At 43.8% G+C, this 26777-nt stretch overlaps 2 protein-coding genes across 5 annotated transcripts in view; one reads left to right on the top strand and one right to left on the bottom strand.

Moving 5' to 3' along the window:
- The first annotated feature begins 476 nt into the window (after window positions 1-476).
- Window positions 477-21259, top strand: Acsm4 (acyl-CoA synthetase medium chain family member 4). Its single transcript, XM_057777169.1, has 13 exons — window positions 477-677; window positions 1707-1917; window positions 5449-5656; window positions 10293-10436; window positions 12032-12188; window positions 13389-13468; window positions 15664-15787; window positions 17448-17528; window positions 17666-17767; window positions 18199-18326; window positions 18424-18523; window positions 19787-19906; window positions 21153-21259. The coding sequence occupies exons 1-13, from the start codon at window positions 477-479 to the stop codon at window positions 21237-21239; spliced, it is 1743 nt and encodes a 580-aa protein (XP_057633152.1). The 3' UTR covers window positions 21240-21259.
- Window positions 14372-26777, bottom strand: part of Thumpd1 (THUMP domain containing 1) — a 35357-nt gene continuing 22951 nt past the window's right edge. For 3 of the 4 annotated variants that reach the window (XM_057777172.1, XM_057777173.1, XM_057777170.1), the window contains 3 exons: window positions 25946-26120; window positions 24867-25115; window positions 21921-23979 (listed from right to left, as the gene is read on the bottom strand). In XM_057777172.1, the coding sequence (XP_057633155.1) occupies window positions 23573-23979; window positions 24867-25115; window positions 25946-26120 (831 nt within the window). In that variant the 3' untranslated portion in view covers window positions 21921-23572. Of the gene's footprint in view, window positions 15080-21920; window positions 23980-24866; window positions 25116-25945; window positions 26121-26777 lie in introns of those variants that run through there. The other variant, XM_057777171.1, reaches the window with a different exon arrangement.

Here is a 26777-nt window from a genome sequence, read left to right as displayed (position 1 = left end):
CATTTCACGTGCATTATCTCATTAAATCTTCATAATAGGGAGTAAGGTTGGTTACCCCCTTACCAACGAGAACCCTGCGATACGGGAAGAGGAACAGTTTTCCCAAAGTTGTATGGCCATGAAGTATGTGGTTCAGGGCTGCGGCGAAAGTTTTCAGTGACCTGTAAGAGGGATCATGGGGAGAGGAGAATAAGCTAGCTGGAATCAAGGGGACTGGCAGACTGTCTCTTCATGGTGGAAGTGGATGTTTGATGGTTTTACAGCTGTCCAGATTTTTAGAGCTGATCTGGTCACAGGCAGAATGAAGAAGCGTGGGGGGAGGGGAACGACACCAATAATGACTTGTGGTGACAGATCTATATGAGGATGGAGCGTTCTACAGGAATCCACTTCCCAACCTCCAGCTGACACTCCCCACTCATCTACCCCACAGGCATTTCCCACGTCTTATCAAAAGACGAAGTCCTCTGGTAATCATGAAGGTTCTTCTCCACTACCAGAGATTTAGATTCATCTGGCTCACCAAGTCAGCCGGCCGGCACTTTCACAGAGACCCCCAACTCCGGACGCCTCTGACGCTTGCTGACTTTGAAGCCATAAATCGCCTTGAGAAGCCATTACCCAAAAACTTTAACTTTGCTGCGGATGTGCTGGACCAGTGGTCCCAAAAGGAGAAGGTATAAGGCAGCAGCTCTCCACCGGCCCTGTTGTTCTGTCTTACACGTCTATCACTGTGTCCAGTTCAAATCAATTCTTTATCTCAGTGAGGGCAGGAACCTGGATGGCTCCATGGGGACTTATAAGAACCAAGAACCCATACATTCTTCATTACAATCAGTTTCTATCTTTTTGTTCCTCTCAGAGATAGGATCAGATTAATTTAACCTTGGAAACATGCTCCCTCCCTGTCGAAAATAGGCAAACCCCCAGAAGGGGTGTCTTTACAAGACCTGGAGAGGAAAATCTCTTCCCCGGCATACTGGGGAGCAGGCATGGAGAAGGAGTAGCGGCAGATAGTCTTTGTTTTGTTTTTTTGGTTTTTTGTTTGTTTGTTTGTTTTTTGGTTTTTCGAGACAGGGTTTCTCTGTAGCTTTGGTGCCTGTCCTGGAACTAGCTCTTGTAGACCAGGCTGGCCTCAAATTCCCAGAGATCCACCTGCCTCTGCCTCCCGAGTGCTGGGATTAAAGGCGTGCGCCACCACCACCCAGCGGCAGATAGTCTTATCTGCCTTCTGTGGGGTCAGCTTTCCGTGACTGTGACAAAGGACCTAAGATACACAACTTAAAGAAAGAAAGAGTTCTTTGGGTTCATGGGTGCAGAGATTTCAGCATATGCAGTTAGCCTTGTGGCAGCCTAGGGCATCCCAGGGAAATGCATTGTGAGGAAAACCGCTCACTCCAGGGCAGCTGAGCGGGAAGGTCCAGGGGCTGGGGTTTGATTATTCTCTTCTTTCCACTGGGCTCTAGGGCCACAAGAGAGGGACCAGTCTTTTAAGCATACGCGTCTTTAGGAGCCATGCCTTTTAACACACGTGTCTTTAGCTGACACCTCCAAACCATAGCACATTACTTTCTCTTTCCCATGTGTTCCTGGCCAGTCTGGAGAGAGGCCAGCCAACCCCGCCCTGTGGTGGGTGAATGGCAAAGGAGAGGAAGTGAAATGGAGCTTAGCACATTACTTTCTCTTTCCCATGTGTTCCTGGCCAGTCTGGAGAGAGGCCAGCCAACCCCGCCCTGTGGTGGGTGAATGGCAAAGGAGAGGAAGTGAAATGGAGCTTCCGAGACCTGGGCTCCCTGTCCCGGAAGGCTGCTAATGTACTCACCAAGCCCTGCGGCCTGCAAAGAGGAGACCGGGTGGCTGTGATTCTGCCCCGCATCCCCGAATGGTGGCTCATCAATGTGGCTTGCATGAGAACAGGTCAGTATAACAAACATCACAGCGGTAAAACAAAGAGACCAAAACTTGAGGACTTTCTGATCGTTCAGCTTTGTACAGCTATCCCTAAAGACAGTAGAAAAAGGGAAGCTGAAATTAAGAGCAACCACTATGTAATGATAATAACAACCTTTAGAGAGTGATTGGTGTTACTGTGATCATTTTGCAAGGCCCAGTGATGTTAAGACTTTTGTCAAAAGTCGTGCCGCTTGAAAGTTACACAGTTAGGGATCTGGGGAGATGGCTCAGGGGGTAAAATGCTTGTTGTGCAAACATGAGGACCTGAGATCCTGCATAGACGCTTGGCATCGAGAGACAGGTGGCTGTGACCCCAGTAATGTGGGGCAGAAGCAGGCACATCCTCACAGCTCACTAGCTAGCCACGTCTAGTCAAAACAGAGAGTTCTAGGCTCACAAACATACACCCCCACACACAAATCAAAGCTGAACGCCAGAGTTCCACGGTTCAGCGTTACACACAAAGCTCCACAGAAGGGAATGTGAATGTCAGTATTTCTTCACAGCACAGAGTGCAGTGCTCACCCCTCAACCCAGAGAGCTCTCTTCTGAGTGTGTATCTGGATTCTCTGCAACATGAAAATCAAAAAGAAGAGCAAGTATCGGGGGAAGCAGAAACTTGCAGGAATATGAAGTACTCTGGACCCAAGCTGGAAAAACATCCACTCAAAAGAACTGTTACATCCAATCACACATTTTCCCCAATGTAGTCATATAGTGCACCCCAGGTAAAAGCTTGACCTTTCTGATGGGGGTCAGTGAGCCGTAGCCTGCAGGCTCCCCCGTCTGGGTAATAGAATTTTTTTGCTCTGCAGCAAACATGCTGACTGAGACCAAGATCAATCCTACAATCCACAGAGTCTAACATTCTCACCAGGCCCTTTACCTAAAGAATTCTCTAATTTCTGCTCTAAAAAAACCCACAAACTTCAGACAGCAAATAAAATAAATGAGACTGCGTAAGGATAGATTATTACAGAGAACAGAAAGATGTCTGTGCAATGGTATTAAAACGTATACAGAAAAGGAAGCAACTTAAATGAAAATGATAAATAATTTATAACCTAGCAAAGATGTAAGTTTAGTTGAGAAGCTGATTGCTGATTGACTGTCTAACTCCTGATGGAGTAGCACTTAAAAGACAATTTACCCTAAGGATAACATAGTAATAATAATAATAATAATATAATCAGGGGAATTTCATAGAATTTAAGATGCTCTTACTGCTAATAAAACAGATGGAAGCAGGAATATAAAAATGTTTGGATTCACAATATAAAAAGGAGACACAAGGGGAAATCAACCATGGTTGGAAGAAGGTTAAGAGTGGCTTACCTGTCACATAAAATATGCACTTAATATTATAGCTTATTTAAATTATGAAATCTGTGAATACAAACACATAAGCTAGTGTTTAAAAAAAAACAGTTCATTTAGTGAAGGAAATCATCTTCAGACCTGTTTTCTCTACAGAATGTCAAATTATTTACGGGAATTTTTTAACTGCTTGCACTCCCTACATGGCAAACTGTTTTGATTTTGGCTTCAAGGCATACACAGTAAAGCCAAGACACTTGCCATCCAGCAAATATTTTCTGTCTGAAATCCATGAGAAGACCCTGCCCCTACTCCCAAGGTGGCAGTCTAGCCATTGAAAACATTCACAACCCCACCAAGGAAACCATACTTGTCGATCATTGAGAACAAATGATGTGTAAGAGAAATCGTTTTGTAGTTTTATATTCACTGGTCATTCTGAGATCCTCTAGCATGTTTTATTAAGAGCTTAACCAGTTAAAATCTATTCAGTCCTTTAGCATGTTTTTGTTAAGAGAATAAGATCTTAACCAGCTAAAATCTACTCAGTAAAATAGTCTTGGGGTGGCAGACGGCTCAGCAGGTAAAAGTGATTGCTATGCAAGTCCAGAAACCTGAGTTTAAACCCTGAGGCCTAAAGACAGGAGGAGAGCAGGGACTTCACAAAAGCTGTCTGTCCACATGCACACCATAGCATGAGAGTCCCCATACACACACACACACACACACGCACACACGCACGCACACACACACGCACAACTTCCTATTTAGCTGATTTCAGAATACTCAGCAAGGGCTGAAGAGATGGCTCTGTGGTTAAGAGCATTGCCTGCTCTTCCAAAGGTCCTGAGTTCAATTCCCAGCAACCATATGATGGCTCACAACCATCTGTATTGAGATCTGGTGCCCTCTTCTGGCCTGTAGACATACACACAGACAGAATATTGTATGCATAATAAATAAATATTTTTTTAAAAAAAAGCAAAACAGAATACTGAGCAAGGACTACATAACTATCCAGCTCAGGTCTTGGGAATAATGGAAGTGTCTTATTGGTTCTGCGTGACGTTGTCTTCATGAATTCACGTGAGAGAGTCAAACCTCTCTGCCTTACATCTAATCCTGCCCCGTGTGTTCTCATGGAGAGCTTTGAAAACCTGTCTCTGGCTAGTGTGTAGGATGAAGGGGGATTAATCAAACACTGCCCTAATCATCTAGGCAAATCTTGGCAGTACCAGACCATTGCATCGGCGATCAGCAGGCTGTCCCTGATACCCACCAGCAATCTCAAAAGCTGCCTGCACCTAGCAGGGCTGCTTTGAAAGGTAATCCTGGGTTACTGAGATGGCTCTGTTAGTAAAGGCGCTTACTGCGCAAGCCTAGCTACAGGAGTTCAATCCCAGGACCCACAAAAAGGTAGAAGGAAAGAACTTAGTTCACAAACATATCATCTGACCTCAATGAGAAACACACACGCATATGCACGCACAAAAATAGTAGATAAATAAATATATATTTTTTAAGTCTTTGGAGAGTAGTCACTAAGCATCTGAGCTGTACAATATATCAAAAAATAGTGGGCAGGCATTTTTACATCCGCATATAGTTTTTCACTCTGTTCTGTTGTACTGATGTAAGATGTATATATTAGAAAACATTTGCAAAAAAAAAAAGGTGGCACATGGAAAAAATTCTAGTATCTTGGTTCCTTTTAAATTTCTATTATTTTTTCCTCTCAGTCACAGGGGTTTATCTTGCAAGACTCACCCTGGTTGAAAAGATTGAATGAGATAATGTTAATAGAAAATATGTCATAAAATGCAACATAATGATTAAGTATTACATAATCATTGCATAATCACATTCAAACCTGACATTAAAATGGCTCTTAGGATCAGTCCATCATTATCAACCAGATGCTGTCACTATCCCTATGTTATAGGTAAAGAAGGGAAGGCCAGAGAGACCAAAGCCTCAAGGTTAGTAAATTGCAAGACCAGGACTAGATCCAAGGGCTGTCAGACTCCAAGGCCAGAGCTCTAATGATCCTACACGCCCAGCTCCTGTGGGATGTCCCAGGGAACCAAAACACAGCTGAGATCTGAGTTCTTCCCCCCCCCCAACAAGACCGACATTTCCCCATAATCTCCAGAACTCAGGAATTGCTTTCTGTTTCAGGGCTTGTCTTCATGCCAGGAACCGTCCAACTGACCAGGAAAGACATTCTCTACCGGCTGCAAGCATCCAAGGCCAAGTGCATAGTGGCCAGTGAGGAAGTGGCCCCCGCGGTGGACTCCATTGTATCAGAGTGTCCCCACCTGAAGACTAAACTCCTGGTGTCTCCGCACTGCTGGGACGGGTGGCTCAACTTTCAGGAGTTACTTCAGTGAGTATGTGAGGTGGGAGGTGCTCGCCACCACACGAATCATAGCTCCATCTCTGAATCTGCTTATCCAGTGACTTAGCAGTATCTTGAGCTGATCTGGGTGTCTTCCCCTCTGTGCATCACCTGCATGCAATGCCCAGAAAGGCCAGAAGACGGCATTTGATCTTCTGGAATTACAGATATTTGTGAGCTGTCCTGTGGGTGTCAAGAATTGAACCTGGGTTCTCTGCAATAACAGATGCTCTTAAACACTAAGCCATCTCTCCAACCCCCCAAAGAACCATTTAACTAAATGACTTACTGGCAAAAGGAAGGAACACAGCTCTGTCCTGACTTTCCTGTTTCCTCCGTGGCTGGTGATGAGTGTGCTATAGAAACTGGCCTCTGCCCAGCTCCTGGGCCACAGCTATCACCAGTCTTGCTTTTATTCCTTGGACATGCTCTAGCTCAGGGCCTTTGCACAAGTCATTCAGATATGATGCTATAGAATTAGCTAAGAGTCCTATATCTTATAGGCAACAGGAAGTGGTCAGGGACACTGGGCAGGTATCTTCAGGATATGAGTTGAAAAGTCTAGCTCCATAGTGACATACTTCCTCCAACAAGACCACACCCTCTCCAACAAAGCCATACCTTCTAATAATGCCACTCCCTATGAGCTTATGGGAGCCAACTACATTCAAACTACCACAGACAAGCCAAGAACAAATAGCAATTACAATTGTATTTGAAGGCTGATTTCCACAGAGGATGAAGAAAGAAGGAGTGGGGTTGGTTGGTTTTGTGTTGACTGGGTGCCTGGCGTAATTTAATTTGGAGAAAGATGGGACTGCAAATGCAGCTTTGTGGTACAGTGCTTGCCTTAGAGTGACAAGGCCTTGGACTCCAATCCCAACACTGCAAAAATGGAAATTGAAAGCAGGAAGGATATATTCAGTAAGTCAAAGCAGGATAATGGAGATCTTAGAAGCCAGCTTAAGCTACACAGCTTAAGAGAAAGAGAGAGAGAGAAAGAGAGAGAGAGAGAGAGAGAGAGGGAGAGAGAGAGGGAGAGGGAGAGGGAGAGGGAGAGGGAGAGGGAGAGAGAGAAAGGAGGGGGCAGGGAGGTGTAGTGGGAGCTGCGGGCTGTGTTCCTGCTGCCCCAGCTCCTGGTCGCCTAGCTAGCTTATGCTCCAAAATAACAACACACAAACTGTATTCTTTTAAACACTGCTTGGCCCATTAGCTCTAGCCCTTACTGGCTAATTCTCATATCCCGATCAACCCATCTCTAATAATCTGTGTAGCATCAGTCTTACCAAGAAAGATTCAGCATGTCCAACCTGGCGGCTTGCTTCATTGCGTCTGCTCTGGCGATGAGCTGCATGGCGTCTGGCTCTGAGAGGAGCTGCCCTGCATCTGAGCTCACTTCCTCTTCCTCCCAGCATTCTGTTCTGTTTACTCCACCCACCTATGTTCTAACCTATGAAGGCCAAGCAGTTTCTTTTTTAATTAACCAATGACCTTCCTCCATCAGGGAGGGAAGGAAGAGAACAGCAGAGAAGGCTATAAGATAGTAAGTTCAGGTTTAGGGGAGGGAGAGATGGCTCAGCTGTTATGCACACTGACTACTCTTCCAGAGGACCCAGGTTTGATTCCCAGGACCCACATGTCAGCCCACAACTATCTGTAAGCTCAGTTCCAAAGGATCCACTGCCCACTTCTGGCCTTCATGGGTCTACATGCATGTGGTGCACAGACAAACATGCAGGTAAAGCATGCCTTAAGATAATAAAGTTAACCACCAGCCATAATTATATCAGGGGTCTAAGAAGATCCAGATGTTTAGCAGGTGGAGAACATGTGAGTCTCAGGTGTAAAGATAAAAATCTGAAAGTTACCAGGAAAGAGTCAACTCTGAAATTCCAGAGCTTGGGACTCAGGGAAGAGAGAAAAGCAGACTTCAGCACAACCCCCTGCTCATCTTCCTGCCTCTCAGAGTCTAATGTCTCTCCCCTTAGCAAAAAAGTAAACGTGTAATGAAAGCCTTGAATTAGTAGGTTTCCTTACTGAATTAAGAAATGTCCAGAGACAAGAGAAGTTCCCTAACCTAGGATGGTAGATAAATATTCCCTGCTCTGGTTCCCACAACATCTGACTTCACCCAATATTTGTACTGAAAGAAAAAAAATTCAATGATCTTTTTTCTATTTTTAAGAAAGAGAGTTATCAAAACTATCTCAATATTCTTTGAAACTAGTTTTGGCATTATGAGCTGAGTATGGTTATTACATAATGATCTCTATTTTACAGTTCAATGGAATGGCGTCATTCATCACTAAAATTAGTTGAGGACTGGAGATGTAACTCAGATGATAGAGTTTGCCTAGCCTGTGTGAAGCCCTGAACTTCATGCCTTGTATTCTGGACGATGTGGCATGTGGGTATATGATCTGAGCACTTGGGAAGAGGAGGCAGGAGGCTATTTAGCATCATTTTCAAATGTACAGTTTTCAGCTAGCCTGGGGTCTACAGACAATGCCTCAAAACAAAATGATAGCACAAATTAAATTCATTGAAATGAAATCTTTCACTTGGAATTTTTTCAAAAAGGGAAATGAAAAATATAATGCATGAGGCAGGGTCTGGTGGTGTATGCCCTTAATCCCAGCACTCAGGAGGCAGAGGCAAGCAGGTATCTTTAAGTTTGAAGCCAGACTTGTCTATATAGTGAGTTCCAGGGCAGTTAGGAGCTGCATAGTGGGAGATGTGTGTGCACGCATGCATGTGTGTGTGTGTGCGTGCGTGTGTGTGTGTGTACTTCAAATATTCTGGAATATGTATCAATTATCCATCACTGACCAAGAGCCTATTCAATACTTACTGATGTATATTGAAAGTAATATTGTATTTACTTACTGCAGTGAGTCAGAAGTTCATCCATGATTCACCAGTGGCAGCTAGTCTCTGTGCCACATCATCTTGTTGGGGTCAGCATATCGGAAACAGGTTTATTCATAAGCTAGCAGTGCTGACTGACAGCAGAGGCTCTTGAGTTCCATTCACAGGGCCCCTCCTTCAAGCAAGACAATCTGAACGTCATCTGAGGCTGTCCTCCTGTCCCTAAGGGCAGAAAAACAACTGTAAAGTCTTTGCAAGCTGACCAAGAATCTGTTGTGGCACTCTGTTGTGCCAGATTAAGTCGTAAGTCTCACTGGATTTAAAGATGGAGGACTCTGCTCCATCCTTCAGTGTGGGAGTGGTGTTTGTCCAGGTATGGGAGGAGCTGGCGAGCTGTCTGCACAGACAGCCTTATACAGATTGGTACCACCTAAAATCAATGCTTCCCACCTTAGTACTGACCCAAGTACTGAGGATGCAAACAGTACAGAGGGCTGCCATAACTGGCTGACAAAGCTAGCATGGACCCCAGCTTAACTGTCTTTCATGATCCTATGTTTGGTATGATGCCAGCATGACCAGGAGAGTCCCAGACGTATGTGCAGCATACATTCTATACACGCATAGTATTCATGGGCTGCGAGACAGGATGGATGGGATGGGAGGTGGACAGTGTGGCATCCTGTCTCCATTACTCCTTTTCTCATGAAGATACATGCATAGGGTGCATGCATGCGTGCATGTGTATGTGTGTTCCCATGCATACAGGTACACATATATATGAGAGTCCACATGTATGTGCATTTAAGTAAAGGCCTGAGGCTGACATAAGATGTCTTCCTCAATCTCTCTCATTACCTTACTCACTGAGGCAGGGTCTCTTGTTGAACTCAGAACCCACCAATGTCACTAGTCTGGGTACTAGTCTGGGTAGCTAGTTTGCTCTAAGGCTCCTGTCTCCACCTTCCAAGCAATGGAATTACAGATGGGCCACACACCTGCCTGGTATTTACATGGGTGGTGGCATCCAAACTCTGGCCTTCATGGGCCATCTTCCCAGCCTTGATTACCCTTTTGTAAAACAAGCAAAAGTCTCCTACAAGTAGGGCTTTATACGTATTGACTAAAATTCTCCCAGGCCCATTTTTAAACCAACTACTAAAAAGGGAAAGAGTAATCTTGATTGGCTTAGCTTAATTATGACTTATTCTCCCCCACCCCCAACGCAAGTTTCTACCTAGTACCTGAACAAAATCAGGCTTTTATTTGCTCAGGGAAAGGAGAGGATGTATACTGGTCAGCTACTAGCTGTTTCTGTCAGAGTTATTGATACTGAACAACAAAAACATTTTTAAGTCTGATCTCAGTGTATTTGACTTTTAAGTCTAAAGGTCTTCCTCTATGCCACAGTTCTTGAAATGGTATTGATTTACAAAGATTCGATGCTATTTTCAATTTCTTATATAAATTACAAAGACATTGAAATAAAGTGTATGCGCTTTTGTTATTGACTTTGGAAGTTCCCTTGATTGTCTATTTGGCCTACAGAGAAATGAGCTTTAAAACAAGGACCTATGCTGTTGAATTTTTGCCCTGATCTTTAGAGTCCCTCTAAAAAGGTCTGGAAGTTTCTGCTCAGGGAAGCTTTGTGGTAGGTTTAGTTCAGGACTCCCTTGTAGTGAGCGGGAAGCGAGAGCAGAAGAATGACAGCCTGGACTGGTCTGTCTTCAGCCTCCATCTTGGGGTTCATCTACAGATCGGCTTCTGAAGAGCATAGCTGCGTGGATACAGGAAGTCAAGAACCGATGGCCATTTACTTCACCAGTGGGACCACAGGCTCCCCCAAGATGGCTCAGCACTCACAGAGCAGCCTTGGCATTGGGTATGCCCTTTGTGGAAGGTAGGAGAGAAAACTGTGGTTTTGTTCCTGTGTTATTTGCGGCTAGTTCTCACACTGTAGTTAACTCTGGACTGTAAATAAATCACTGTGCAGCATAAACTGATCTCAAATTACAGCAATCTTCCTCTCCCCACCCCCCAAATTTGGCATTGCAGGAGTGCACAACCACACCCACTCTTTGTTTTGTATTCAGTTTTCCAGGGTGGGTGTCCAGCTGCCCATGTGACACCTCTCCTTGCATGGCTATTAAGATATCTCTAACAGAACTCAATGTCCCATCCCCACCCTAGCTAAATGGTGCCATCTAATTAATGCATCAAGCAAGAATTTAGGACTGGTCCTTGATTCATAGCATGTCTGCCTTCCTCTCCTCATTGCTAGGGGAATTTACCTACCCCGAAGGATCTTTAAAAACATGTTTACCTAAAACTGTCACATTGCTCTGATTAATTTTCCTTATCCTGAAAGTTATAGTACTCAATGGTTAATCTCAATCATTGACCTGTAAGATCTAGAATACCCAAGGGATTGTCTTCTGTGTGCCTAGGAGGTTGCTATCTTGATTAAGTTCACTGAGGTAGGAAGACCTGCCCATCGTGGGTGGCACCATTCCCTGGGCTGGAATCCTGGACTGTATAAAAGGGAGAAAGTGAGCTGAGCACGAGCCATGCATCAGGCTCTGCTTCCTGATGATGAACCAAGTGTTACCAGCTCCCTCAGGTACTCACTACCAGGACTTCCCAGCAGGGTGGAGTCTACCCTGGAGCTGGGAGCAAAACTAAGCCCTTCCTTCTTTGGTCCCCATATTTTATCACGGCACTTTAAAAGTAAACACCTTATCTACTCTTTCTATAACATGTACATGCTTAGTTCATATTATTGTGTGTTTGTCCCTACTCTGTTTCCCTAAAAGAAGAGATCTGTTTGTGTGCTGCACGATAGCAGTGCCTTCTACACACCATTTGCTAATTAAATATTTGGTATAGCAATGGAAAATCCCATAAAAGAAACCAAACCCAGCCCTCCAGTCTACTCCCAGATGACATAAGATTTAGAAAAATACTTTTAGGTAGAAGGGGGACTAGAACCCTGCACTTGCTCTGAGGCTGCTTCCACTGTATTATAGGGCAAGGCTACTCATCAAAACCACTGCTGTTTGCTTTCCAGTTCTATGCTTGTTTGTTTGATGTAGGATTCCCTCTGTATGCTGTGAATAACATTGGTTAATAAAGAAACTGTCTTAGGCCTGTGATAGGGTAGAGTAAAGCTCGGGGGTGGGGGGGCTAAACTGAATGCTGGGAGAAAGAAGGGCAGAGTCAGAGAGAAGCCATGGAGCTGCAGCCGGAGACAACCGCGTCGAAATTTTTCTGGTAAGCCACGATCTGCGGCAATACACAAATTAATAGAAATGGATTAAATTAATATGTAAGAGATAGCTAATAAGAAGTTAGAATAGGCCAATCAGTGATTTAAACAATACAGTTTCTGTGTGATTATTTCAGGAGTCTGGGCGGCGGGGAAATGAACAAGCGGCTTAATACAACATTTGTTTGTTTGTTGGTTTTCGTTCTGGTCTATTGTTTTTCTGTGTGTAGGTATTGGCTGGACTTGAAACCCTCAGATATCATGTGGAACATGTCAGACACTGGCTGGATCAAGGCTGCCATTGGTAGTGTGTTTTCTACATGGCTTCGGGGTGCCTGTGTTTTTGTACACCGGATGGCCCAGTTCAACACTGACATTTTCCTGGATGTAAGTCTTGATCCCACAAAACCATAAAGAAGGGATTCCTCAGACTCCAGGGCTTCCCAAGGTTCTGGAAATCAGGTTTTTTTTTTTCAAGGAGCAAGGTCTCGGGGAGTTGACTTCTGAAAGTTTGTGGGTGGAGGGAAATCACCTACCCACACTGTCAGAGGGAAGTCCAGGCAGCAGCTGTAGGTCACTCAGGGTTCACACATGTGGATAAAACATGGTAGCGGAGGAGCATATTTCTAAAAAGCAGAAGACTGAAGTTTAAACACAGCTGTGTACAAACTGTGTGATTTTTTTTTTCTAACTGATCTAACAAGATAGATTGAAGGCCTTAAGAGAAATTTAATAAGGTAAAGGAAGAGGGCTCTCTGCATCAAGTTTAGTAAGCGTTCTGAAAAAGAACAGTTTACTCCTCAGTTTCAACACCTCCTTTGCAAAATAAGAGCATTTTTTAGTTTACAAAGAGAATGTAGTTGTAAAAATCTCTAGGGGACTGTGTCATTCTCAGAGGTATATCTTACCCATACTAAAATGTTAAGCCTCTGACACGTAGCAAGAAAATCTGTGTTACAAATTAGGAGATAATCTTGGCATCATGACAGCGCAGCTGCCCTGCACCCTTGAGGACAACACTGCCCAGAATGCTTATGTTTAATTCCATCTGTGAACATGTTGACCGATGCAGCGGAGCCTGCTCCTCCCCTAAGGGCTGCCCTGAAGCACAGCAGTTTCAGTAGACTTACAGGCTTGACCTAAGGAACTGGAAGTGGAGCAAGCCCTCTAACGTGCCTGTTCCCACACTTGCTTGCTGTTCTCTGAAGGTGGGCTGTCCTCGACAGAAATGGTGCTGCATGTGTCTGGGCTCAGTGCAGCACAGTCACGTGGGTAAATATGGGTATGAGTTCACAAGAGTTCACCATATGAAGTTCTGAAGTTGAATAAACCAGTTCATGCTTTGGATTGCTGTCAAACTCAGCACTTCACCTACTGAAGCTGACAGTATATTTTTCTTTTTGTTAGGATGGTAAATTTTTCTATTAACTAGAAACAACCATCATACCACTAATGACAGCTGGTGAATATTTACTTTTTTATACCATGTGATTAGCAGGCAGCAATGAGAAAGAGAGGCTGGAAATGTTATCTCCAGCTTGGTCTCTAGCTGACCACTCTTGACATGTCTGTCTTTCTGCCATCCAGACACTGACCACGTATCCCATCACAACCCTGTGCAGTGCTCCTACTGTGTACCGGATGCTCGTACAAAAGGACCTTAAGAGGTAATGGGCAGAACTCTCCATTGGAAGCACAAGCAGACACTGTCATCCAGCATTACAGAGATTCCTCTACCACTCAGGGTGGCCCACGAGCCTGTATCTCACAGTATTGACATCTGGACCAACTAAGATTGTGTCCTGGAGGCCGGGTGGTGGTGCCGCACGCCTTTAATCCCAGCACTTGGGAGGCAGAGGCAGGCGGATCTCTGTGAGTTCGAGTCTAGCCTGGTCTACAAGAGCTAGTTCCAGGACAGGCTCCAAACCCACAGAGAAACCCTGTCTCGAAAAACCAAAAAAAAAAAAAAAAAAAAAAAAGATTGTGTCCTGGAGCAATTCTGTGCAGTGTGTGGTGCTGAGTAGAGCCAGTAGCATTGTCACTCCTTTCCCGACATTCATGATAATCAAAATGTCCCAAGATGTTACCTAGTACCTTATGGGGACAAAATCACATAGCCGCTTAGGATCCAGGGGAAGGGTTAGGGAGATAGTTCAATCTGTCACATGCTTGCCACTCAAGCATGAGGATCTGTGTTTGATCCCCAGAAACATGGGAACAGAATCAGCCCCTTCACTTCAAGGCAAGACAGGAAAGCAAAAAGCATACCTTTGCGTCCTTGAAGAAAAGCTAATAAAACTTGTGACTTCGGGGTTATAAGTGTGCTGGTCAAACCATCTGCCTGTCAGGTAGAGTTGCAATGTATTTTTTATACAGCTAGTTAAAATTTAGCACGTGGTGTTGTGTGAAAAGCTTTTCCTGGGGAGACAAAACAGCACACATCTACTTACCCCAGATAGGCAGTCAATGGCAGACCAGAGTACAGATACCACCGAAGCTTAACTTAGTGAACCAACGAGTTTTATTGGGGTTACTTACTTGAGCTTGAGTAGGGGTTACAGGAACGGAAATGACTCAGAAATAGCAGTATCACCAAAGTCTACCCCAGTACCAGTAACAGCTCACAAAAGCTGGGAACCTGGGACTCACTGCACAGCCTGACAGCAGCTCTACAGTTTGGAGAGTGTCCTTTCCAAGTAACATGGTTGGTTTAAACCTCTTGCGGGCAGCTCGGATGTTTTCTGTTCCTTCCAGACAGCTGTTGTGGTCTCAGCCTTTTCTGCAGATCAGTTTGTCTTTGAGTCTTCTTTTCAACTTTTATTGCTTACTCTGGCAGGGAGGGGTGTGAATCTGGTAAGTTTCAGGAACTTCCTGAAGCTAGTTTGAGTTATTTCCTTACAGTTTTAAGAAGCTTCCCTGCAGGAAGGAATGTCTCAGTCTTGAAGGAAACAGTCACACAACACATGGAAAGAGAAAGAAAAGAATCCTTGAGACCTGTAGGCTTGGCTGTCTTCCTTTCCCACTAAGGATGGATGTCCAGGGGAGGGATGCTGTGAGAGACTCGGACAGACATCCCTTCTTTTCTTGGCAGTGTCGCCTTCTTGTGGCTATCAACGTGAACATCTTGGCTCACATTTCAAGCATAACCCAAAGCTATATAGGGGTTACTTGAAGACAGAGGATATATTTTGCCCACATAGCCTCCTGTTTCTTTGAGGTCCTGTTATGTATGCCGAGTCAGACTGTCCCAGGCTTTCTTGTAGGGATCCAATTGGCCACTAGTTAAAAACAAAAGATCAAAAGTCAAGCAGACAGGGCTTTGCTACATGCTTTGACCTCACTAAGACCCTATTCATTTCATGTCTGAGTCTGTGACAAGGATTCAGTGTGGATGATGTGCTTGGGCAATCTGCCTGAATCTGGTCACAGTGCATCCTACTTGATGCTCCATTACTGGGAAGGTTTTTTACAACTTCCCTAATCTCTCTAGGCCCCTCAGTCTTCCCATCTGTAAAATGGGGCCTGTGAGAAATCTAAGTGTTCCTAGATCTACCACCTAATCTATGTTATAAATGATATAACACACCATAACTATAATACTGTGTGTTATTATTAGAATTTTTCTACCCTTTTCCCCTCTACCTTCTCCACCTGCCAAATCCAAGTTTCTCCAGGAACCCTCTTTTCATCACTCACATGCCTCGCGTGACTAGAAGATATCCAGCAACATAGGAGCCGTTCAGAAAATACTTTAGTCATGAACATTTCTGGGACCCATTTCTCCTAGCTCTTCTGTTGCTTGAGCATCTGAACTTGTGATGAAATATTCTCCCCCAAAGACCAGGCAACTCTGTCTTTCCAGATACCAATTCAAGAGCCTGCGGCACTGCTTGACAGGAGGGGAGCCACTCAACCCAGAGGTGCTGGAGCAGTGGAAGGCAATGACCGGGCTGGAGCTCTACGAAGGCTATGGACAGACTGAAGTGGTACATTTGAAGGGCAAAGCTTAAGTTTCGAAGTTTTTCCTCAATGGCCATGGGAGATTGGGTCCAAGATCCTAGAAGATACCAAAATCCTCAAATGTTCATTTTCCTTATATAAAATGGGACAGGATTTGCACGGAACTTAAACACATCTTCCTTTATATTTTAAATTGCTAGATTACTTATGGCACCAAATATAATGTAAAATTACTACTTGAAGTTACTATTTAAATAGCTGTTCTGCTGTGTTAACTGGGAAATAACAGGACAGCAATGCTTGAATATATGCAATATAGGTGCAATATTTATTTGTTTGTTTGTTTGCTTGCTTACTTGCTTATTTATTTTGGTTCTTCAAGATAGGGTTTCTCTGTGTAGCCTTGGCTATCTTTGAACTCCTTCTGTAGACCAGGTTGGCCTCAAACTCAGAACTCAGAGAGCCACCTGCCTCTACCTCCTGGGTGCTGGGACCAAAGGCATGTGCCAACACCTCCCAACAGGTGAAGTTGTTAAACCTGCATTCTTCAAACCTTTAGTTGATTCCAGAGATACAGAATCTATGCATATGGAACACTGGCTGTCTAATGGGGCTTATTCAGCCCCAGGATTGACCAGAGTCTTTGAAGTGCCCCACTTACACTCCAAATCTTCATGACATTTCTCAGAATATCTTGTTGCAAATAGTTATCATAATTTGTGAATTGCTCAGCTTGGGATGCCTAGAGGGGAACTATTATTGGCCTTTCTGCCTCCTCCATGCCCAGGAGCTATCTCAGAAAACTTCGAGACTGATGGGCTTTTCCATTGCACTGAGAAGGACCTCCCTACCCCTGAGAGCCTCTGGGAGAACTTATTCCAATGTGTATACAATGGAGCCTAGAAGGCATGGCTTGGCAGCTGAGTAGTCCTCAGCTATGTGTGGCAGGATATGCCTGTCATTCCAGGACAGAGGCAACTGAGGAAAAAGGACCTCACATTCAAAGCTAGCCTCGGCTATATCATGGGTCTAAGGTTACCCTCAATTATAAGACCTTTAGACCTTGTCCAAACCGTAACAATAAGCAAGAAGTATGGTTCTCAAAACAACACTATAGATACCATATAGAAATGTAGCAGAATGCAAATCCTTAGATCCAACATCACTGGACCAGAACCTTGAGGGTGTGGCTCGCCCCAGAAGATAACCCTGCATTCTGGGAAAATCAGGCAAAATAGTGGGGAAGGGACAGGTGCAGTGTCTGCAGAGGCCAGAAGAGAATATTGAACCCCCTGGAACTAGATTTACAGGCAGCTGTGTGCTGTCAGGCATAGATGTTGGGAGCTGAACTTAGGTCTTCTGGAAGAGCAGTTTGCATTGTTAAACACTGAAACATCTCTCCAGCCTTCTCCATCTTTTTGTTTCCTTGTTTTGTTTTTGAAACAGGCTCCCTCACTGAACCTAGAACTCACCAATTATGTTAGACTGGCTGGCCACCTCCCCGGTATTAGGCTTACAGGTTCATAACCACCACACACAGCTTTTTACGGGAGTGCTGGAGATCAAAACTCAGGTCCCCATGTTTGATGACAAGCGCTTTATTAACTTGGCCATCTCCCCAATCTCCAAAACTGAATCCTGTTTGTCAGAATTTATGCACCTATATAAAATATGTCCTCTTTATAGGGAATAATTTGTGCCAATCGCAAAGGACAAGAAATTAAGCCGGGCTCCATGGGAAAAGGAGTGGTGCCCTACGATGTGCAGGTGGGTTGAGAAAATAGCTGGAGCAAGAAAGAGGAAAGAATGCTTTGGTTTTCTCCTCTTTGAACCACTATTCATGATGTTTCCATTTTATGAAAAGAAAACGGGGATAAGGACTCAAATTATTTATTTTATTCCAGATTATAGATGAAAATGGAAATATCCTACCAGCTGGCAAGGAAGGGGAAATTGCCCTCAGGCTGGAGAATACTCGGCCCTTCTGCTTCTTCTCTGAATATGTGGTATGAACACGAAGAACATATTAGTCATGCCTGAATACAGAAATGGGCCCAAATTTCATATCCACCATGCTTGCTATGTCTTTGGGCAAGTGTTAAATACAGGTCTACTTCATTAGCTGTAAAATGGAGAATGATATCCGTTCCGTGAGAGTAACATGAACATAAATTCTACATGTAAGAAACCCATTATAATGGCTCTCCTCGGAGAGGAAAGGTGGACCAGAGAAGTTGAAGGCAAGTCCCAGAGTTCACAGGAAGGCTTAGTTCTCACATCTTTTGTGTTCTATGCTAGGACGTGCCCTTTCTAAAAACCCTGACTTCTCTTAGAATGATGGTGTGAAAGTCACTCAGTGGATGACTCGGGGGTGTGATGTCACACCTCGTCTGTTCTGGCCAGACTAAGCCCCCCAAATGCCATCTTTGATTGGTAGGACAATCCAGAAAAGACGGATGCCACAATCAGAAGAAATTTTTACGTCACTGGAGACAGAGGAGTAATGGACAATGACGGGTATTTCTGGTTTGTCGGCAGAGCTGATGATGTCATTATATCCTCTGGGTTTGTAGATTTGCTTTCTTAGAAAGGGATGACATGGCGGGGTGGGAGATGCCCTGCTTGGGGAGTGTGGCAGTCAAAGGCTCTCTCTCCTCTGCAGGTACCGGATTGGACCGTTTGAAGTGGAGAGCGCACTGATAGAGCACCCAGCAGTAGTTGAGTCTGCTGTTGTCAGCAGTCCGGATCCCGTCCGAGGAGAGGTAGAGCGCTTGTCAGAACTAACGCAGCAATTTCATTATCCAGTTCCGTCCATGTGTCTCCGGCAAAGGCCAACTCACGGCTACTCCTTAGATTCTCATCATAGGGTACATGTATGCATGAAATCCACTTTACAAATGAGTTCTATCCCAAAGAAGTCTGGGATTCTTTGGATGGCCCATGACAGGCAGAAACACCCTTCAATTCAGGGATCTAATTCACCCAAGCACTCCTGAGATATTACAGAGGCTCAGTCTCTCTTGTCTGCCTCAGATCCTTCACGCGACTTCTTCCCATCACATACCAGGCAGCTCCAGGCACAAGTAAGCATAACTCATCCTTACCCCACCAGGAAGGAGTGAGTTCTCTTGCAACCGTTTCAATCCCATCACATACCTAGCCAGTGTGTCTCAGTAATGGTGTAGCCAACTGGCTAGACCTGGATGATATGCTGGTCAAGGGAGGTAAGTGCTGGTCGTCCTGCCAGAACAAGGCAAGGGGAATATAGCTTAGACAACCTGGGTGCTGCTGTTCTGTGGGCAACAGACACCTCATAAGCAAAAGCATCAGACTTAAACTCCCACACGACTATTACAGCTCATTACAGAAATGAAAACAGAAAACTGCCAAGGTCCCCCCCCCCCAAAAAAAAATTCCCGTGGGTCTATTTTAGAGGAACATCTCCCTTTCCTCCTGGAGGTTTTCTGAAGACTTAGCAAGCAGAAAAACGTTGGATCAGTATGGCTATCAGTACCCCCTCCCATCTTTTTCTGTGCCCCCCTCTCACATGCCAGTGACCTTCCACAGGGGTATTCTGAAGCCTCCTCTTGATCTACTCCAATCTCCAAAATATCTTTCACCTGCCACCACATCCGCATCTTTCCAATGTAACTGATTTCAATTCCAGAATTTCTGTCAGAGCTCCTTCAGATCACATTCTTTAGAATCTCCATTCATCCTGCTCAACATGCCTCTCCCTGTAGAAGTGTCATGGCATAAATGATCACCTCTAAATCAAGGACTGCCATATACAATCAGCTGAGCATAAATGCCAAGTCCAGGTGACAGAAACAGAACTCATGACCTCCCCCCCCATATTCACAGTCCAGTCCTCTGGAAAGAGATCCCCCGCTGTACTTTATAATCTGGACTCAAGTTCACTCAGCACCTCTGGGTTTTGCACTGCTATAAACAGTCAATGCCTGTGTTCAGCAATGGTTCCAAACACTGCGTGTGTCTTACAAACCAATGGCTTTTCTGCACAGGTGGTGAAAGCGTTTGTAGTATTAGCTGCACCCTTCAAGTCCTCCAACCGTGAGAAGTTAACTGCTGAGCTTCAGGATCACGTGAAAAATTCAACAGCACCTTACAAGTACCCAAGAAAGGCAAGTGCAAGTTACCTTTGTCTGTGTTGGATTTGACTTTAGACTTGTTATGTATCCTAAAAGACTCCTTTTGAGTTTGTTTTACTGTGGAAGTTTTTGTTCTAAAGTGTCTTATATTTAGAATACTACAAATGGTATTTTTAAAAAAGAACTTTAAAAAAAAAAACACTGCAGGGGCTAAAGGTATGATTCCTTCCTGGGTGAGGACCTAAAACCCATGCAAATGCGGGGTGGGTATGCTGGCCCACCTGCCTATAATTCTAGCCTTGGAAGGCAGAGATAGAATATTAGAACAAGCTGACCAAGGTGGAGATACAAGAACATCAGAACAGGCTGGCTAGCAAGACTAGTCATATCTTAGTACTCTGGATTTAAGAGACCTGGCCTCCATAAATGGTGGAAGAGTAACTGAGGATGATCTCTGTCCCCAATACGAGGTCTCCACAGACAGAAGTATACATGTGCATGTGTACCCACACATAGCTGTGCTCACACACATGCAAAGAAAACACATGCTAAGACTGTTTTCAGGATTAAGTAGGCCCATTTAAAAGGGGATGACGAATGGAAGTGAATGAATCACCACGTCCCTAATTTTTAGAAGTGGCACCCGATCTAAAGAGTAAACTAGGCTATGGTAAGCCTATAAGCCCAAGATGTTCAAGTGGCCTCATTCAACTCTCAGAAGAACAAGCACATATAAAGACAAAGATGGCCACAGAACCTTCCAGCACTGGAATACTGTCAGCTGCTACAGGATGACAAGACCACGCCATCTCTGCTGGCATCATTTAGGTTCATGTGATTTGATCCAACCATCCTTACACTTTCTCCATTAAAATGAGTAAACTGGTAACTCTTTTGACTTTCAGAAAAGAGATGTGAAGGCATTTAAAGATACAGTATAATCTCGAGAGAAGAAATCCAAAACAAAAGTTTATAGGCAAATCAGGGGAAAACTCTACATACTTGATAAATTACCCCTAAGATTTTCCTCAGATTCTTTAGTTCCCAGCACTTAAAGACCCAAGGTTTTAAAAAAGGGGGGCCATTCTCTGAATTAGATGTAGAAGACAGTTGAGTTCTAGGTCTAAACAGAGGAAAGTCAAAAGGGGGGGGGTGGTGAAGCAATTATTTATTTTGGCAGGACACACAACGCTGGGAGCCTTAGTGTCTCCTGCTGCACAGACAGTGGGGATGAGACTAACGGAACAAGAGCCTCACAGTGTGTTTTTCTATCAATTAGGTGGAATTTGTTCAAGAACTCCCGAAGACGATCACTGGGAAAATCAAACGCAACGTGCTAAGAGACCAGGAGTGGGGCCGAGCATAGCTGGATGAGAATGAGGAGGAACTATGTTAGGGCACAGTTGTTTTAGTACTTGCTTCCTGAAAATTCAGTGACTACACTTGTTCTTAAATGCATTAGGATTTGCTTTTTTCCTGTTAGAAAAGTTTTTGTATTGTATATAGTTAAACAATAAAAAAAAAAAACAGCAAAATCTAAACATATTTGAGAAGGATAATGTTATGATGCTCAAACCAACACAGAGTGAAGGGTTTAAAATGGCCAGGGTCTAACGACTCCAACGTGAGACATGCCACCGATCTGTGCCTTATTCATCTTGTCCTGACTAATTCAAAGTAAAGGTGGGCTGTCTGGGAGACGTGGTAAGATGTCTGCATAACTAGTCTTTATGAAATCAGCCCACTCAAGCAGATTAAATACTGTTCAGATCAGGAACAGAAATGACACAAAGGCCAGTCAGTGAGTTTTTAATGAAATTCAGTATGGGGCTGGTGTTTGTTCTGAAGTAAATATTTTAAACATGCTTTTTATTTAGTATTAATTATTCATGAATAAATTTTAGCATCTTTATTTCTTGGGATTATGAACCTGGATTTTTGATACACAATCATACATCTAAGCATTTTTCTGATAAACATACCATACACATAGAAAGTCATTTAATATGGGACAGGAAAAAAAAGTACAGAATGCCAAACTTTACAGAACAAATTCGTTTTTATTTTTTAAAATATCAGAAATTTGAAAACAACCTGAACATTCAGCTGTACCAAGAACAAAATGCAAGTAAAAATATTTGAAAACCATGTTCATCTTTGGAGAAACATGTGTTACAGTACCAGGCGTAACTCCTTTGTCTGTAGAACAGAACAGGTGCACTGGGATTTGGTTTCTGCTTCTTTATTTTCTGTTTTAACTGCTATACCTTAAACCAACAAACAAACAAACAACCAGAAAGCCCACTCAACTCCTATGCTGAGAACATCTGTAAACTAACACACTGAAATGTCAGTGAAAATAAAGTCGTCAACTCTCAAAGCAAAGCAAAATGATAAATGAACTAAGATCCAAGAACATACAGCACCGTACAACTGGCAAACAGCCAGGCACACTCAGGTTCCACTGAACAAAAATAAATAAAAACACAATGGAAACCAAAGTATTAAATCACAATCTGAAGCGCAGCTACTTCGCTAAGCCCAGAACCTTGTGTCTGAACAAACGGTACTTTATCCCGGGTCCTCTGCCCTACACTATTAAAGGAAAAGTCCTTTATCTCGGAGCAGGCCTCAAGAAGGCACTAGGATTCTCTCCATCCTTTCCCAAGTGACACTAATACATATCCTTTCAAGATGGTTTCAATCTCAGACCTGAATTAACAAGTCAAAACCCGAGGATGCTCCAGCCCCATCTGCATTAGCAAGGTGCTGCCTACTCTGCTTCTCCAACATCCTCTTGTTCTGGCTTACTAAGCAAGACTCTAGCATCTAAGAAGAAATGTATTCTCATGTCACTCGCTCTTTGCTTAGCCCCTTGTGCCGGGAACCGTAGCATTTATATTTTCGAACTTGTATTAAGATTTAAACACAAACCTTCTTCCCAGCCCAATGTTACAGCCACTTCGCAGTCCCTACCTGGACAGTTTGTTTTGCAGTGCTCATAGGTCGCTTCGACCCTTCACGTCTCTACCTATAGGGACTCTTGAAAGCATGACAAACTGGAAGGACAGTTTGGACAGCAAGCAGTCCAATGAAGCCCCGGGGCAGTAGCTTTCCACTGTTTTTGTATTTGTACAAGGTGAGTCGGCAGAAAGAGTCCTCATCCCTAACCTTATGGGAAACACCCATGGGCCTACACCTAGGACAGCCCTCTCCTCTCACATCTCGAAAACTGCAGCGATGGGCCATCAGACTTGCTTTTAACATTAAAACAAACATAACAAGGAAAACAAAAAGTACAAAGTCATCACAAAGTGATTCCCATATAACCCACAGTGCCACTTCTCTATGTATCCAATGAAACGGCAGGCACAGCTGAGCCGTGTGCAGCACATAACTTCCTCAGAATGACTCAGAATGTGGAACTACACAGAGTTGGCAGTGCTTAAAAGGTAACTAGAGAAAGTAATCAGGAGGCAGAGGCCAATGCCCTCCTACCACCTCCCCTAGGTAACAGTACATGGGGCTGCACACACTGACATAAAGGCCTGGAAGGGCTCTAACAAAACTGTCAACGGAGGCTGTGAGATCAGCATGAAGCAGCACACAAAAGTCAATACATATTATCACAATTTTACACTGAACCCCAATAGCTTGTTGCAGAACCCCAGCTGAGACATAACTCCCCCACAGAATGACCTATGAGAGCTCATTTTCATTTGACTTTGGTCCTTCTGAGACTCCACTTTCAAGTTCAGGTTTAGCTTCTCCCTCACTTCCTGCCGGGGTTTCAGACCTTGGTTTTCTCTGCTCCAGCTCCTCGCTGCTCTCTGGTGCCACCTGCTGGCTATTTTTCCCTTCTGAAGGATCACTTTGACTCACCTTGGCATCAGGTTCCAACTTTGCTTCTTTGCCATTTCCCAGCTTTGGGTGAGGCTGTGAGTCTTTTGCACTCTTCACTACCTCCTGGAGGTTGTATTTTCTAAATAGCACATAATCTTTCACAACACTCAGGCAACACACAGCTTTGATGATTTCTACTACCACCGTGTACTCTGGATTAGTGAGATCCACTTTATTTTCTGAATTGAGGCTGCCCACTATTCCTGTAACAAAAATAGGAAAATAGGCTAAGAAGGAAGATATCATTACGCCTGACATAGTCAAACAGGCTTTTATCCCTTACCATCTCGGATTTGTTAAGACAGAGTTTATTAAGAATTAATTGTTCTGTGTGGCCATCAATCAAAGTCTGTTTGATGGCCACACAGAAATACTTTATTTTCCAGACAGGGTCTCTATGTAGCCCTGGCTGGCCTAGAACTCACTGTGTATACCAGGCTGGCCTTGAATGCATAGAGATTCACCTGCCTCCACCTCCCAACCGTGGGATTAAGTGCCTGGATCCATCAACGCTTTTAATAACTAAATACAAATGAAACCTTGAGACATTTAAGAAGAGAACATTTGGTGGAATGGAGAGATGACTCAGCAGCTATGCGCATGCATTGCTCCTACAGAAGGTCCATCTGTTCGGCTAGACGATCGCCTGTTAACTCTGGCTCAAAAGGCTATGACAGCCTCTTCAGGCCTCTGTGGGCAATGCACTCATGTGCACAAACCCAACTAAGTGTGAATCAAAATACTTAGGGAAAAAAACCATCTGTATTTAACATGAACAGACTGTTTTTAGTTGTCATTATCCCTAAACAAGACAGTTTAATTTTCATGGAAGTTCCATCAGACTTAGAATTCTAAGTTATCCAAAGATGATATAAAATATCCAAGAGAATATGTGCAGATTATATGCAAATACTACACCAAAATAGTCAGATTATAGAAGACTTACCTGGGCACTCGCAGGTTTTGGTATTCCTAGGGGATCTAATGACCAGTCTCCCATGGGTATGGGTAGACAACTGTACTTTCCCAAATAGCTGACTTTTTACCAGAGACTCTGCCTCCCATCTATAAAATCACTAGTAGAACTCACCTGCCAATTCTTTAATAACTTCTTCTCTATTCATATGGCTGTTATTTCGAGACTTATAGACAATCTGAAATGTCCCTTTGTTTGGGGCTTTAAACCAGGGCTCCAAAAACGTTTCTGCGTATTTTTTCATGTCTTCTAAGAAAGCTTTGCATGTGCCTGAGATGGGCAGCATTCGCAGAATAACTCGTGTCTTCTTTTTCTTGGTTTTGTACATATCCTGTAGAATATGATGCACCAGTTTCTCAGGTTCTAAGAGAAAAAGAACAAAACAAGGTTCTGCACCACCTAGTGTTTCTTAGTGTCTATCATATATCTAGGACTTTAACTTTCCATCATCTATACTGCTTTTGCTATAAATAAATGTTGATGTTCTTGTAATACAAACTAAGAGCAACAAGCATTCTACAGCACATTTTTACAAAAACAAAATCTGTACTTTACTTAAAGACTTACTCAGCCCACTAGTTACTGTGTACAGAAACCCAGCTCTAGCTGGGAAAGAACCCAGCACCATGGAGCACAGCACAACACAGTCAATCACAGGCTACTTCCCAACTACACGTCATCAGAGACGTTAGTGTTAGTATTTTTGAATTAGTGATCATACTTGAAAGTCAAAGGAATTCCATTTCCAGGTCTTTAACTAATTGGATCAGGTCCTCCATTTCTAAATGGCAATTAAGCCTGGTACTAAGTAGTGGCTGCTCTTTTGAGACAGAATAGATACTTTCATTCTACCTTAAGTTACACACAAAGAAAGGACGTAGCACTGCCAGGTCCCCACTCTTAAGTCAACGCTACCCTTACCACCTTCCACTTCTCCATATTATTATGAGACTAAAATAACACAATTCCAAAATATGGAGTAAGAAACAAATTCCCCGAGTGTGGTATATGTCATCTGAAAATGGTTTCAGAAACATCTGGGCACGGATCTACCGCTGATGGAACGTGGGGGACATTACCACAACGTGACTTGACAGCCATACCATGAAGCCACTGTCTAGGCAGTATCTGCTAAGACAGAGATGCCCAGATACCGTGGGATCAATGATCTCAGGGGCGTTATTTACACACACCTATCCCAAGGGTCCTGATGAAGACTACATTGTTTGCTCCGCTCTCCACTGACTGGAATCTTCTTAGCTTCATCTCCGTAGAAGCCTTAATGTCACCAACTTCCTTCTTCAAGGCAGCCTCCGCATCATCGTCTTCTCCCTCGCTTCCAGAGGGCTGCTGGTCCTTGTCTATAAACTGTTTACATAAAACCAGTGAGTGAAAGTGACAGAGCAGCTCATGTTAAAACACTGCAATTAACTATTTATGTGAAACCCCCGACGGCACAGGTCTCAACGTTGGCTCTAAATGATTTTATTAGGTGATTAAAATAATACTGCTTCTAAAATGTAGATCACACAGTGAATTCCCTGAATGTGGCACATATCCTCTGAAAATGGTTGCAGAAATATCTTGACAGAGGCAGCAAAGGGTTCATTAGATGAGGTGCATGTCACGGTGAACTTTAACACTACCCTTGCCTATCACTGCGGCCGACAGGGTACTTTCTTTTTGGTAAAATGAGAACCAAGCCAGGCGGTGGTGGCGCTCACCTTTAATCCCACCACTCGGAAGTCAGAGGCAGGCGATCTCTAAGAGTTAAGGTCAGCCTGGCCTACAAGAGCTAGTTCCAGGATAGGCTCTAAAGCTTCAGAGAAACCCTTGTCTTGTAAAACAAAGAACAAAACAAAAAATTAGAACCAAATGCATAAGAGAACTAAAACCATGACTCCTGCTCTACTAAGAAAAAAAAGGCAGAGAAGGTGGTCAAGAACTTGCTTAAGCCTGGCACAGTGGTCAATACTTGCAATCCTTACACGTGGGAAGCTGAGGCCAGGCTGAGGTAGCCAGCAG

Source organism: Chionomys nivalis, chromosome 8 (assembly GCF_950005125.1).
Source record: "Chionomys nivalis chromosome 8, mChiNiv1.1, whole genome shotgun sequence".
Taxonomy (NCBI): domain Eukaryota; kingdom Metazoa; phylum Chordata; class Mammalia; order Rodentia; family Cricetidae; genus Chionomys; species Chionomys nivalis.
Note: the sequence above shows the minus strand (reverse complement) of the source record. Positions and strands in the feature narration are given on the sequence as shown.